General features: G+C 34.4%; 3 protein-coding genes across 4 annotated transcripts; 2 read left to right on the forward strand and 1 right to left on the reverse strand.

Moving 5' to 3' along the window:
- The first annotated feature begins 1,365 nt into the window (after window positions 1-1,365).
- LOC115451104 (inhibitor of growth protein 1) lies at window positions 1,366-5,376 on the forward strand. Its single transcript, XM_030179309.2, has 5 exons — window positions 1,366-1,991; window positions 2,456-2,662; window positions 3,017-3,205; window positions 4,265-4,384; window positions 4,486-5,376. Exons 1-5 carry the CDS (start codon window positions 1,856-1,858, stop codon window positions 4,806-4,808), a joined length of 975 nt encoding a protein of 324 aa, XP_030035169.1. The 5' UTR covers window positions 1,366-1,855; the 3' UTR covers window positions 4,809-5,376.
- Window positions 5,377-5,409: 33 nt separating this feature from the next.
- LOC115451102 (ras association domain-containing protein 8) lies at window positions 5,410-10,332 on the reverse strand. Its single transcript, XM_030179307.2, has 10 exons — window positions 10,039-10,332; window positions 9,802-9,912; window positions 9,546-9,664; window positions 9,269-9,460; window positions 8,438-8,669; window positions 8,157-8,273; window positions 7,729-7,931; window positions 7,521-7,635; window positions 7,308-7,434; window positions 5,410-6,725 (listed from the first exon to the last, which is right to left on the reverse strand). Exons 1-10 carry the CDS (start codon window positions 10,108-10,110, stop codon window positions 6,625-6,627), a joined length of 1,389 nt encoding a protein of 462 aa, XP_030035167.2. The 5' UTR covers window positions 10,111-10,332; the 3' UTR covers window positions 5,410-6,624.
- Window positions 10,333-10,632: 300 nt separating this feature from the next.
- On the forward strand, window positions 10,633-13,578 carry LOC115451103 (dynein light chain Tctex-type 1). Of its 2 annotated transcripts, none has more exons than XR_003939340.2 (3): window positions 10,633-10,863; window positions 12,621-12,789; window positions 13,315-13,492. XR_003939340.2 is itself a non-coding variant. In XM_030179308.2 (3 exons), the coding sequence occupies exons 1-3, from the start codon at window positions 12,503-12,505 to the stop codon at window positions 13,467-13,469; spliced, it is 348 nt and encodes a 115-aa protein (XP_030035168.1). In that variant the 5' UTR covers window positions 12,485-12,502; the 3' UTR covers window positions 13,470-13,578. The 2 variants fall into 2 exon arrangements, 1 of the variants encoding a protein (XP_030035168.1); XM_030179308.2 differs by lacking the exon at window positions 10,633-10,863 and adding an exon at window positions 12,485-12,526 and having other exon boundaries at window positions 13,315-13,578.
- The last annotated feature ends 1,267 nt before the right edge of the window (window positions 13,579-14,845 follow it).

The following is a 14,845-nucleotide window of genomic DNA, read 5'->3' on the forward strand; positions in this document are numbered from 1 at the left end:
ATATCGAGCTGTACTCTACATGTATGTATCTACCTCAAAGCACTACCCACCTTACACTTGATACCAATAATTCAACCAAATAAACAAAAATATTACATTTTATGCAAAAACATATATTCTAGGACTTTTTAACTAATGTTGATAATATTTTGTATTAAAGCTGACATGATTGCCTAAGTTTTGTACATGTATCGCGATATGATGGTACTGAGGTGTTGGGTTCGATACCCTAGGTTTAGTCGCTTTTTCTTTTTTTCGCTCAATATCAGCCCGGAGTCTGTTATAGTGCCAGGAAATAGCAATAGGCTTGCCCACCATTACATCCGACATAATATGACTGGCGAAATGTGGGAGTCACATTTCTGCCTGAATCTGCATGTAATGGCCTCCACTATACCACCTCTCTCTACTCAACAAAAATCCTTACATTACAATACGGTCAAATTAAGTTTGGTGGTTTTAAAAATTTGGTATACTAGTAATCAGATAAAAGGCCTGAGTATGTATGTGTGTGACAGTATTAGCCCATGATAATAGGAAAAGGTTGGGAGATAAGTACTTAGTTGGCTGGGTAAACGTATTGTGGTGGGCCATTTCCCGAAGTAAACGCCTAACTCCGAGCTGATAGTGAGTAGGAAAATCTAATCACTTTACACGATCCAAAAATTAAAGCCGAGACGGGGGAAACCTGCGAATAGTACCTATACTGGTTTCCCTCGGCTAAGAGACTGCTAGGTCCCTGGAGGAAAATGAGAAGGGATAATTGTTCGCCGTCCATTATAGGCCCCGGCGTGAATTTTACAACCAAGGGGTATACACATTCCACTATGTGCCTAGGGCCCCGGCATAATGTCTCCCCATCCATGGGCATGCATTCGGTATGGAGGCCGAGCACACAAAAATTGTCTCGCGGGTGGGGGAAGTCGTACCAGTCGAAGCAGTTAATTTTAAGAAGTTTAAATCTTAGTACACTTGTAACTAATGGCGGTTTTAGCCAGCGTTATGTCCCAGGCGTAAGCAATTAAAAATGTTCCTGATTTCAACAATTAAGTACGTAAGGTGCTTGAGATGCGTTGGTTAACAGGGTTGTAAACTAAAAAATTATCCTCAGTTGGACATCGTGCGAGGCCACAGTTGAATATCGGTATCGCGCACTCCCCAAGGCCGCCATTGCCTATATCTATAAATCTAAGTAGGAAATCTAATGTTTTTAATCTGATTGCAATATTTTAAAAATAAGCATTCTAAGATAAAATAATGAATATTTTCTTTAATAAATAGGTCTACCAAATTATAGTGAAAAATGCTATGAAGGTAAAGACAATAAACCGAAATTCATTTCCGAACGTTACAAAATCGAAAGCAGGCCACACACGTGGTGATGCGACGCGATAATCACAGTCGCAATGATTTTATTTCGTTCATTGTCTTTACGTTTTGTAAGTATAATAATTATTAATGGTATGGATTTTTTTCTGTTCAACTGTCACGTATCATCGTTCGTATAGTATTATTTTTACTCAATCGAATTTGTCGTGTTCAAACCACAGTGCAAACATAATTTAGGTTATGCCGATAGATGGCGATACGAATAAAATCTCGATCATTGCACAATAATCATCACTAATCAAATTCTATTATAATTTTTTTTATATCTTCAATATTGCTTGAATTATGTTTTAGTTGAAACATAAATAAAACAAATACTTCTTTATGTTCGGTTTCCGAACGATTATAATGCTTGAGTCTTGAGTTGACGGTTCGACTGTTGAATGCAGCGAACTTGTTTTGCTTTCGAAGTGATATTTTTCTGTTCACAAAATATCGTTATGAAAACTGGATTAATGTTGAAACCATGCTGAACCAAACGTCTACAGAAGCGTTGCTCTCGGCGACCTACGTTGAAAACTACTTAGATTGTGTCGAAAACCTTCCGAATGACCTGCAAAGACATTTATCCCGTATGCGAGAACTTGACGTAACTTACAGAGGTAAATCTTCAAATTCTATTATTAACCATCGTCATCAACAATTTGATCAAGTATTTTTCATATTCTAAGTAAGTAATCATTGATGGTACAGCTTTGAAAACGCTGTGTTGACGTTTGCTATTCAACCTCATTATGTATGTATAGCTATACGAATTATGCCTTTTACTACATTATTCGCATTAAAACACATATTAAAACAACCCAATGTAATCGTAATACATCATGTAATTATGCACAAAAAATCAATAACGCAGATGTTTATTGACAAGCTGTCATTGAGTGGCGAGGGTTTACAATTTATTATTGTCAAAGATGAAAATAACCTTCGTTATACGGTACGGTACTAAATTTCAGCCATGTCTTAAGTCCATGGTTGTATACAGAATTAACACATAAAATATACGTTTATAACCTAACATTTGCATTTAGCTGCAAACATTTATTAGCATCAACAATCTTTTCAGAATGCCTCCGTGAAGCTGAGAAGCATTTAGCAGTATGTATCGGCACCAACACAGAAGAGAGACGCCGTAGCAGGGCTGCACTTCGGCTACAAGCTGCATTAGTAGCCGCTCAAGAGATTGGAGATGAAAAACTCCAGGTTGTACAGATACTTCAAGACCTAATTGATAACAAGCAGAGATCACTTGATGCAGATCATAAAAAACTAGGTGAGTGCTCTACAGAATATTTAATTATTCTAACTAAAAGTTTATAGTTATATCTACTTTATACCCACAACAAATTGTTTTTGTAATGTCTTTGAAAGTACATGAAAAATTACAGTCACAAATTAAAGTAATAAGCAAAATGCATAAAGAATTTGTATTTAAATAAAATATTCCATAATTTACAGACTTTCATATAAACTATCATATCAATTTTCTATCAGATTTCAGTCCAATCAATGTAATAAAATATAAAATGTATTAGCAACTGCATGTTCGTAATATTCAAAGTTGCTTACGCTAATATAATATTAACTCCATTGCACCATTTAACCAACCACTATGATATTGTTACAGTTTCTTGCTTGGAAGTGAACACAAATGGAACAACTAAGGATGAGCCAGCACCACCACAGGACACAGTCCGTGGGGTGGACAAGGAAGCAGTCACACCACAGACACCACAGCCACACGCGCCACCACCTCCCCCGCCTGAGAAAACAGCAGAGAAGGACAAAGAAAAAGTAGAGAAAGAAAAGAGCGGAGGTAACATATATCAATTATGTATAATACTAATTCTGTATGAATAGTGCATTGATGGTCTCTGGCTTCAGTAATAAGGTCGCTTGCTAGATGGTGAGCATAATGCAGGCTAAAAACAATACTCTAAACTAACAGTATGTGGTATTGGATATGGCTGGTATGTGAATGTCAGGTAATGATTTACCCAGTTTAACTCTGACTAGAAATGCAAAATTTGCATTGGTTCTCACAAGCTTCTCAGAGTGACTCCAGTGTTGATACACTTGAGTGTTGGAGAAACAACTTCAAATTCTGGGATTATATGAAAAAAAAACATTTCATCAACCCACAGACATCCCTTACTGTTTTTTTTGTCTGTCATACTTAAAAGATATAAATGTTTAGCAGACAATGTCCAGTGATGGTAACTAGAGAGGTTAAACTTATGTTAAATCTCTTCATATACAGTAATACAAAGACACAAAATGGAACATAAAGATTTTGACTGCTATTCCACTGTAGCTGTAACCAACCAAGTGGCTTTGAGCTTATAAAAAACTAGTACCAACCAAATTGCAATATTATGTATTATTGTTTTACAAAATATTTTCCTTATTCACTCAGAACCCACATATCTACCACTTGTTTATGCATATTAAGGCCCTCCCCTCAGCCAACAGCTATGACCATTTGTTCCGTACATTTACGGTTCACGAGTTACGAGTGGGAATATGCAATGGTTTATGAATTATTTCTTTAAACTATCAATTTGAGTTGTTTTTTATAATGTTTCTTTTTATCTAACTATTACTGTTTGTTAGAAATAAAAATTATGTGTATTTTAGGAAATATGTGGCCTCAACAATTTTCATATATTGTAGAAATAAGTTGTTTTTTTTTCTATAAGTATTTTCAACTTCGAATAGATTCCTAAAATATAGTTAACGCAATGATTTACTGATGACACCACTTTAAAGAACCTGCTAAGATTATATAAGAATATTTATAACAATAATATTGAATATTGTTTATATAAGCAGACATTATAGGTCATTACAATTATTAAACACAAATATATTACAGGTGAACGATGGTCAAAACGCCCACGCCGATCTAGAACCACAGTCGGTGCAAACACTGACCGTGCTGACTCTAGTGAAAGAGACAGTGAACGACACACGCACAACACTACTCACAAGAAAGGTAATATAAATTTTAAACATGCTTATAACTTTATTGTAAAAAAGTACATTATACAACATTGTAGCATCATATTGCATATTATTACATTACATTTCTTACAGGTATAGGAAAGAAGAAAAAGCGCAAAGCACGGCAAGCAGCACAACGATCGGAAACTCCGCCAGAGGAACCAGATGCAATAGATCCCGATGAGCCTCGTTACTGCTTGTGTGATCAAATATCATTTGGTGAAATGATCCTGTGTGACAATGATCTATGCCCTATAGAATGGTTCCATTTCTCTTGCGTGTCGCTCACTACTAAACCTAAAGGGAAGTGGTTCTGTCCAAAGTGCCGCGGTGACAGGCCGAATGTGATGAAACCTAAAGGACAGTTCCTCAAAGAACTAGAACGGTATAACAGAGAGAAAGAAGAAAAAGCATAGTCGCTACTCAAAGGACATAAAATGAGTGGAAAAGCAATTGTGAAAACTAAGGTTGACTAGTTGATTCTGTGATTTGAATTTGATTAACACTCATTTTACATGCCTAATAGAGTGTATGAAGCCCAAACACTTTCAAGTATTGGAATGTGATTTCAGTTTAATAAGAGATGATTATTTTCTTTATTGCGTGTTATGAGAACATTGTAAGAAGAAATTATAAAACTTGATTGATATAATCTCCATTATGGGGAAGTAAATGGTTGTCTTAAATAAATGTAGATTGATAATTTATTTTAATTACTTATTTCAAACGGGTGTGTTGATTTTAAAGAACAGGTCTGCAAAGAATAATCTATCTGCAAAACAATGTGAAAACATTGTAGATGTAATAAAATTAATAATTCATTTCTCCTGTTCAAATAATACATGGAAGTACATATACAGCGTAATGTTGCGCATTTACGGCATCTATGGCATAGAAGAGAGTATTGTTTACAATATTAGTTACGGACAGATGTAATTTGATACTATTTGAGCAAGTTTTATTGAATATAACAATTCATTAATATTGAGTGTGTTTCATTTAAATAAAACAATCAAAATAATTTCCAGTACGATTTATTTAATATGCGAATAATACATAATTTTTCTAAACACTATCAGTAATCACGGAAATAAAGAGAATACAGATCGAGTCTCTAACAGTTGGTATAATAGGAAATCTCATTTTATTTCACTATATAGCATAATTTTATTTATTTTTCTTGCTATGTTTTAGAAGATAAATGGCATTATAACATATTGCAATGGCCTATACTTTCGACTAGATTTATTATTATTATTATTATAAATTATCGCTATAATGCAATATAGTATACTTCATAGGTTATTTATAAAGATACAATGAATTAGTACCAAAATTCTTCTATATAATTAATACATGGTCATAACTATATTTGATCTATATTTTTATGGTATAAACGGCACAATTAGTTACAAATAGACTATTAGCATCCGTCGGTATAGCGTAAATAACACAAGTCAAATTACAACGAAATAATTGAGCATTATTATTTGCGTAGGTATACATTTAACCAATTAGGACATCATACAAAGTCCAAAGAAACATTTTCTTTAGAAATCAAAGCATTTTTAAAAGCACACACACTAAATTAGACATCAATTCTTTGCACACTACAAAAAATGCATCCTTATAAAAATGCATGCCTGATTTTATATTTCATATGTTTTTAGATCTAATTATAAAAAAAAAACAATTTTAAGAATGCTATAAAGAATATTATACAATTCAATAGTATAAAATAGGGCAAGATAATAATACTTTCATTGTTAAATAAAAATATATTTTAATACACTCCCTTGTTAACCATTCACGATATGTTAATTTATAACGGATTGATTATTTTGTGACAATAAATTTAAATATGACACTAATTTGAACACAAATACAATTTAACTAAATACTAAGAAAGACCAATAACAAGTTACTGTCTCTGTCATGCACATAATATCAGTTCTATATATCATATAAACATTTGTTCTAACAACACTAATCTGAGAAGATGATTGAGAATATTTTCTTGCTACTTGTTAAACTTATTATTTGGTGGTCACAACTATAGACTGTAAGCATTGAATAAACAATACCCATAAAACACGTGTATTCTATAATTAAAATGCATATAAAGTCTGCATACTGATTAAATACTAATATAATCATACGGAAATATTCTCAACCCAATGTTCAGTTCGAGTGTGTGTATATAATATTATGATGAATTTTCTCTATTAGTGTTTACACCCACACGCCATGAGGATTCTTATTGGTTGGTGCGGCATTTTCCAGCTGCCGCGGGGAACCTATAATTCTTCGAGCACTCCCTGCTTTGCATAGTCCTAAAATACAACAAAAATATAATACTAGTCACTTTACTGGCTACAGGCCTGTTCTTATTATACCGTATGAAACTTTCATTCATCATGCTAATTGCAAACCTAATAAAGATTTAGACTTCATGGAAATAAATATCACATTCTTGTGAAAAACTTACACATATTTATTCATATTTAAAGCTCATAATAATTGATAATGAAACCACAAATACACGTAACATCGAAGACAGAATTATAAACTGACTTATATTATATACAGAATTACAAACTGACTGATATATATATAGCCTCTTTTCGGACATGACGGTATTTTCTTTATTTTTCGTATATTGTTTTTTTGTTCCACTTTTGCGTGTCCGTTGTATTATTCCGACTTATATTATAACCAGATTTCAAATGCATACAGGGTGTGTAAAAATTGTCATTACATAATATTATTATACCAAAAAAAGAATAACCAAAGGAATTATCTGTTGAAAATTATCTAAATGATCCATACCCATCCATGAGACTTTGAAGAATATAGTGCTCATATTTTTTATAAGCAATAAGAAATAATAGTCTTTACTTAATAATGATACATACCATCTAGTGGATGTCGCAATTCATCAACACTACCCGTCAAACTCTGAAGATTGGCTTCCTTCATCTCTTGCACCAATCGCTCCACTTGACGCTTTTTCTCCATTATGGCATTCTCTAAAACTCCAACCTGTTATCAAAAATAATAATCATTTTACCTATCATGAACAGTTCGGAATGATATTATATATCTTACTAAACTTCTTACAAACGCACCTCTCTCTTCAAATTTTCTGCTGTTAGGTGGTTTATTTCAGTGGCATGTTTCGCTTGCTGTATTTGGCTTTGCAAACTCTCCATTTCAGCAAGCATTGAACGCTCCAATGCTTGTCTGTAAAAATTCAAAACATCATTTGACATATCACATAATATAGTAATTATATGAAAACTAAAAATGTTACAAACAAATATACATATAACTCACCTGCTATCTTGTTGGCGGCTGTTGATAAGTCTCTGCTCATTGTGAATATCTTCCATTAATTTTCGAATTTTATTTTTGCATTGCAACAACTCTGTCTCACAATTTGCTAATTTTGAATGCACCAAAACAATCTCAGATTTTAGAGTTTTTTCATTCTGTTTGACTATTTCACTCTCTTCTTCCACATAGGTTAATGCTTGCACCTAGCAAAAATAATTATATAGTTTATGTTACATCTACGTGAAATACAAAATTTTGTAAAAAATATCATTTATTGCATGGTCAAATCAATTACAACACTAGCTATAATACAAAACGACTAGTCTTTCCATCATTTACCTCTATTGGACCACTAAAATTTTACAATTACAGTGTGACCCAGTTAGTAATAAAATATATTGACATAAACCTGACCATTGAAGACTCACCTGTTCAGTACTTATTCTGAGCTGATTGTCAGCAGAACCAATTTGTTGTTGCAGCAGCTCTACTTGCCTCTCTTGTTCACGGCCCTTGTTTTCCCAGTAACCAATTTCCGCATCATACTGCTCAAAAATAATATTACGTATTGGATTTAAAAGTTATTCAAATAAACAATTATGCTTCTATATTGATTGATCCAATAACATTTCAAACATTTTTATATAAGTATAGATACTTACATACAATTCTTAAAATTATTGTGTAATGAAATAATATTATACTAAACCTTAATAAGATCAACTTGCTGACTGGATAGTTTTTCCCGCTGGTAATTCACAAGAGAAACAAGCTCCCTATACTGAGTGTTATAGCTAACAGCCTCGGGGCTCCGGTTCTCAGAGTTTTCTTCAGGCAGGTTGACGGGAGACATATGCGACTGACGATTGCGCAAGCGATTCGGAGATTTTCGTACGGCTTGCGAGGGAGGCGGTGGTGAACGATATGGTGGAGGCGGCTCTCTAGAAATATTCATTGCTTTATCTTATTTTATATTTTATTTATTCACATCTTATGGTCAAATTTAAATTTCATGAATTTCATCATCATAAGAATTTAAGTGTGAAAATAATCTTAATTTGCATTGTGTTTAGTATGAAAACCAAATGTACTGTGCAATATGGTTACAAAAATTTTGTTATATTACAGTTAAGTTAGTTTGTGCTGGTTTTGCAATATTCCCTACACATGTTCACTCCATATTAAAGATGGGATGACAACTATTATTAAACATTCATTAATATTCTAGGTTAGGATTTTTCAAAATAGGAACTATTTATTCATTATGAATTTGACTTCTTATTAATATCATAAATGTAAAAAATTGTGAAAAATTTGCAATAGTTGTTAGAACTAAACTCAGAAATAGATGTTTGTATAAAATTATGAAGACATAAAGACCACAACCCAAATAAACACCAATGCCATTGTAATTATACAAATGATGTTATAGAACCCTACACTGATTTAGGGAATTTTGTAGTGAAAAGACTTTTAAAACTGGTGATGTGCTAGCAATACATAGTCATAGAACAGCAAATAGCAATACACATTAACTTACCTATAAGGAGGGACATCTTTCAACACAGGGCTCTCCGAGTCAGGTATTTTGGCTTGCTGCACACCCTTCACCACACCAACAGGGTTCCCAGGTGATGTATTATTTACATTATTGTTATATGATGCTACTGTGTTTATTCTGTTTGGTGAGCTTTGAGAGTCCACTATGTTGGGATTTGATGTATTGTGATTACTATGAAACAGATTTAAGATGTCAGATTATTGTGTTGTCTAGCCATTGAGGTTGTATATAAGGAAAAGTATATAAAGAGACAAACCAATTTCCTATAGGAGACCTTGTGTTGGCAGACAATTGAGGTTTCTGATTACTGCCTGATTCTGATCTCCTCAGTATGAACTGTATGTCATTTGAATATTCACCCCACTTCATTAGAATCTGAAATATGTTATCATTGAAAGTTGCCTAATTAAGATGACACACTATAGTTTCACATATGTATATACAATAGAATAACAATATATAGAATCAGTGACACTTCAAATATTACAAAATGAATAAATAAAATTATGTACCTTGAGGGGAAATTCTTGAGGTGCCAAAAGACGTTCATTATTCCGCCACCGTTCTATTAACGTGAATCTGCCAACTTTGCCAGTGGCATGAGCTAACGCGAAAACTACATCCTGTACAAAAAAAAACATATTAGCTGTTCTAAAATTACCCTATACACCACCATACAGAAATGAAACGAAGCTTACATATCATAATACACGTATTAATAGTTTAATTGTGAGGATTTTCACACTGACCTGGCAAGTTGTAGTCTCTGTGACCCCACAAACGATCCTTTGTATTCCCTCGACCCAGACCTTCAACTCCATTAAAATATTCTCATTAAACACACGAAACACATAATATTTGTACTACTACGTCATTTCATAAATGTATCAGCCAGCTTGAAATGCACTTCCCACATTAAACAAATTAAAGTACGACATAAACATACGAAAAACACAACAAAAGAAAATAAAGGCCTCAAAGTGGGTTATGAGAAATTTTCGTTTAGAAATCTATAACTGACAGGCGACAGCTACTGTGCCAAATTTGTCTCTGATCCTTGTCTTTAAAAATTTTATCATAGATAACATTTTTTTAAAGTGGTATTCTAGTTATCATTACTAAAAAACTCTTAAGGATATTTTGGCCCGGCGTTGTAATAAGGTTCCGTAAAATTATATTATTGGCAAGAAAGTAGAAATCTCAAAGTGGCCATTATTTTTACTAAATATGCTCTCCAGGAAAATTGCGATTTTGTACATGTTTTTTACTGTCTGCCCTCAATGTTATTATAGATAATTTCATTCACAAAGATGCGTCATATTACTTTTCCTAATCGCTTACAGTATGTGTGAGGAGCATGAGTCAACACGCTCACTACGATGGCGTCTAGGTAGAGACTTGGATCAGTCCCTTTACCCCGTTATACCCCGCAACACCCGCGCCCAAAAAATAGTGAAATTCGTTCTCGTGGATAAAATGACTTTATGAATACAAGCTAAAACATCTATTAGTTGACTCTATAAACATGCCGGGAATACGATGGTGGAGTTCTCTAGACGTCGATAAACTACAAGGTCGGTTTTCCTTCAAGGTGTTTTAAGTCTCCAAGCTGGGAGGGATCAGCCCATTATCGATCCCTGTTATCACGTCCCTTCTCCAAGATGAGTATACGTTGCAACAATGAGCCACTGCATTCTATATCCCCGGCTGTCGACCACGGCCCACCAGAACGTCAAGGCCCAATGGTCGTTGGCTGCGGTCAGTTTAACACAATAGTGATTGATGTCAAACGGTCGTTAAGCCGACAGAGATACTCTTCGAAACGATCTTCCAGTCAGCACCTCTGTCAGTCGAAAGTTGGACTATTGTTTCGCTGCGCCTTACCGACACCCATTTGGCGAAGTCGAGGCGCACCACTAAAAGTCCCCTTGACGAGACCTCCTGCTTAAAATGCATCCTATACGGAGGCTTTGCGGAAGTAAGCCTTCTTTACCTCAAATTTTCTGGGAGCCAGACGTTGCCTGCGTCTGGACGCTTCCTCCTGTCAGTAAGTACACAGTAAATACTGTCAGCAATATACATTTGGGAGTCCAGGGTTTGACCCCAAACAGGACTGCTATAAAAAGCCATAGACCGATTAACTCTGTAGTGTAAAGTTCATTTAGAGATGCTACGAGTTAGGACCCTCCAGGTTGGACAGCAGGCTTGAAAAAACGCCCGCTGTCAATAGGCGCGTGATCACCTGTATTGGCAAGAAGTCAAAATTTTGTGTCGCCGGACATTGCTCAATCACTCACTTCAACTCAACATTTGTAATTGCTAGAGAGTGCTCTACTGCCTCTCTCCCTCTCTTCGAGAGAAATCCTCGCGTGCATGTACTTTGTTTACCTTTTCCTGGCACAGTCCCTCTCGCACTTCGGAAATAACCGAGCACATGCTATGTACTTATATCATAAATTTCCCTTTACCTGACCCCCGAATACTACCCTGGCTATGTCCATGCTTACATACAGTTGGTTCTGATTGTTTTTCGGAATTATAACAAAAGCCATGCCCGGCATAAATGGCGCTTTCGGCGGCGGCGCGGCGCTGGTTTTAGTCACGGCGGCACGGCGCGGCGCGGCGAGGCGTCACCTGTACTGAATGTCTTATGCTGCTTATAAATGACACCGATAGCACTCAATATTTATTTTATTCATTCAATAATTAAATAGTAACACCGTAATTATATTGTATAACATTGATTCAACAGCAAATGGCGAAGACACCAAACATTTTTGCAGTAAAATTCGATATCACTTTTGCCGACACGGGGGTTCAAACCCGGACCACTGACACCGGAGACTTCAGTAACGTCGTTGTACCACGTTCGCTAGACTACGACACGGAAACAGTAATTGTATTTTGTTCCGTGCTACTGGTAGTAGATGATGTGTTTTTTTCTAAAACAGCATTGGTTATAAATTATAACGGAGAATTATAAACTCTTTACTTGGTCCAAGGATCAATAGACAAAAATCCGAAATACGGTGTTCATTTATTATACCAACAATTGACATTATTTAAAAACGTATTTAGTATTATATATTTCCATATATATTATAATTCTCCTTGATTAAGTATATATTTGAATTTGAAATTGTTTTACGACACGGAAGGTTTCATTTTAATTTTTGTTATCTTTCACGTTTAATCTAGTTTTAATTAATTATTATGGCCCAAGATGATGATGAAGAGGTATTTTTAAATCCATAAATATAAGTTTATCTAGTAGATAGACATAGTACATATACTTGCTACGTACCATCTGCATAATCGGGTTATTTTACAGAATTTGGTTTTCAACGTGGAGGAGGTCCAGAAAATTGTTCGTGACAATATTGAATTGTGTCTCGGTGGTAACACTTACAGCCACTCCAGAACTCCACAGTGGATAACGATTATCACAGAGAAGACCTTGGCACGACTAAATAAGCTGAATAAGCCCTTTAAATACTTAAGTAGGTATTTTTCAAAATTATAAAAGTAGTAGTTGCGATACGCCCGCACTCTTACGATCGGTTTAAAACAAGGCGCAACACGCGTCACCTGGCTCCGTCGTCACTCTCACCTGCTTTTGGTACGTACCTATGGGACTGGTCAAGTGGTCGCCTGGGGCGCTAGGTCCTTGGAAGGGCACTAGGATACCTAAGGGGAGCACAGGGTCCGATTTGGAATTATTTATTATTGTGACAATTAAGTTCGCTGTAATTTCCAATAGCTAAGCTCGGTCCTCCTCATATATTTAGAAAAACCGATTTCCTTGGCAGCGCTAACTTCAAGACAATTGTGACTAAGGATCGGTAGTGTAGCTTGTACAAGGTACGTACCACCTACAGTACTTACAGTACCTACACGCATATTTTGTATATTATAATTTATAATAACTAATGGTGTCCGACCACTAAGTGCCAACGAACTCGTCATTTCTGTAGTTGAATATTATTGTATACCTTCTTAATATAACATTTTTTGATTTCCTGTAGTGCGTATAACTATAACACAAAAGAATGGCACAGGACTGCATACAGCGGCGGCGTACTTTTGGGACACAGCAACTGACGGAACATGCACAGTTCGGTGGGAAAACAAATACATGTACTGCATTATTAATGTATGGGGTCTTGCTCTTCAAATATAATTTCCATAACTAATATTATATACCAAGCAGTCGCATTTTATTCAATAATTTAGTTAACTTAAAGAGGGCATAATTACTATTTACGAAATAAAACAAATTATAAAGCACATTTTAGTATTTTTATTTTTGGTAAAATTTACCACAATACAAAATAATAATAGAAATAAATAAAGTAATAAAATGTATAGACAGGTCATAGAACTATGAATTGTAAAATTGGTGCTTTTAAAGCAATTTCATATAATTTATAATAACATTAGGCAAAATGGCATTGTGTACATTAAAAAGCATTAACACAATTAATATCAAGAGCAGATGCATACACTTAAATAATTAACGCAAAATGATTCATCACTTGGTGATTTGGTCTTTTGATTAAAAAATAATTTATGGGACTAACAAAATGCACATGTACATAATTTTAAAGCATAACATTTTATGCCTATAATAAGTCAACTCATCAGAAACCCTCCACAAATCATTTAATTCATAATCAATTTGCATGTCAATTGGAAATAAAATACACAAAAACATTCAGGGAGGAAAGAGGAAAGAAACTCATTAATCTTATGATAATATAAACTAATTTAAATATATGTTAATTGTAATTGTGTAAAATTACCTGTACTTTGTATTTTATTATCATAACTCGATGTAAACTATAACTTCAACTAACTCGTATCAAATGTAAACAAAATATAACAATCTTTTACTTATCAAAAGAATGGCTAGGTCCTCATTATAATTTTTCCGCAGAACTAAAACCAATGAGACTAGCGTTTAGTGATTTACGACATTACAATGGAGATGCAAGTTATAATGCCAACATAAGCTAAATAGGGTATGGATCATTAATATGTTAGTAAACACCGGCTCCGGTTCAGTAGAATTCCTGAGATTCGTATCCATTTCAATATTACTTAAATGTAAACACCATAGACAAACCATATTCAAACATTATGGTTGAGGAGGCTCTTTGTAATTACGTACAAGGTGGACCAGGATATAGAAATATCAAAGATCTGTATATATATCCTGCGAGAAAATTAGGTCATTAGGTCATTGAATAAAACAGTTGTATGCAGTTTGTCAATGACTCCCACTTCATCGTCAAATACTACTTCCACAAGGAGTTAAGGACCCCTTATGATTCGTGACTGCACACATGCACGTCGCGCATCTTTCCGTATTACTACATCGTTATATAATTCCTTGTATGAATCGATAAGCCACGTTCTAGACTATAATGTGTTCTGTAGTGTTTACATATTAGATATTGATTACTTGATTGATGACATACATGATCAAGTAATACTGAAATAGATAAATATCTTAGGCAATCGACTGTATGTCTTACATTATGAAATTTGTAATAA

The sequence above is a fragment of the Manduca sexta genome, chromosome 6, assembly GCF_014839805.1.
Source record: "Manduca sexta isolate Smith_Timp_Sample1 chromosome 6, JHU_Msex_v1.0, whole genome shotgun sequence".
Taxonomy (NCBI): Eukaryota; Metazoa; Arthropoda; class Insecta; order Lepidoptera; family Sphingidae; genus Manduca; species Manduca sexta.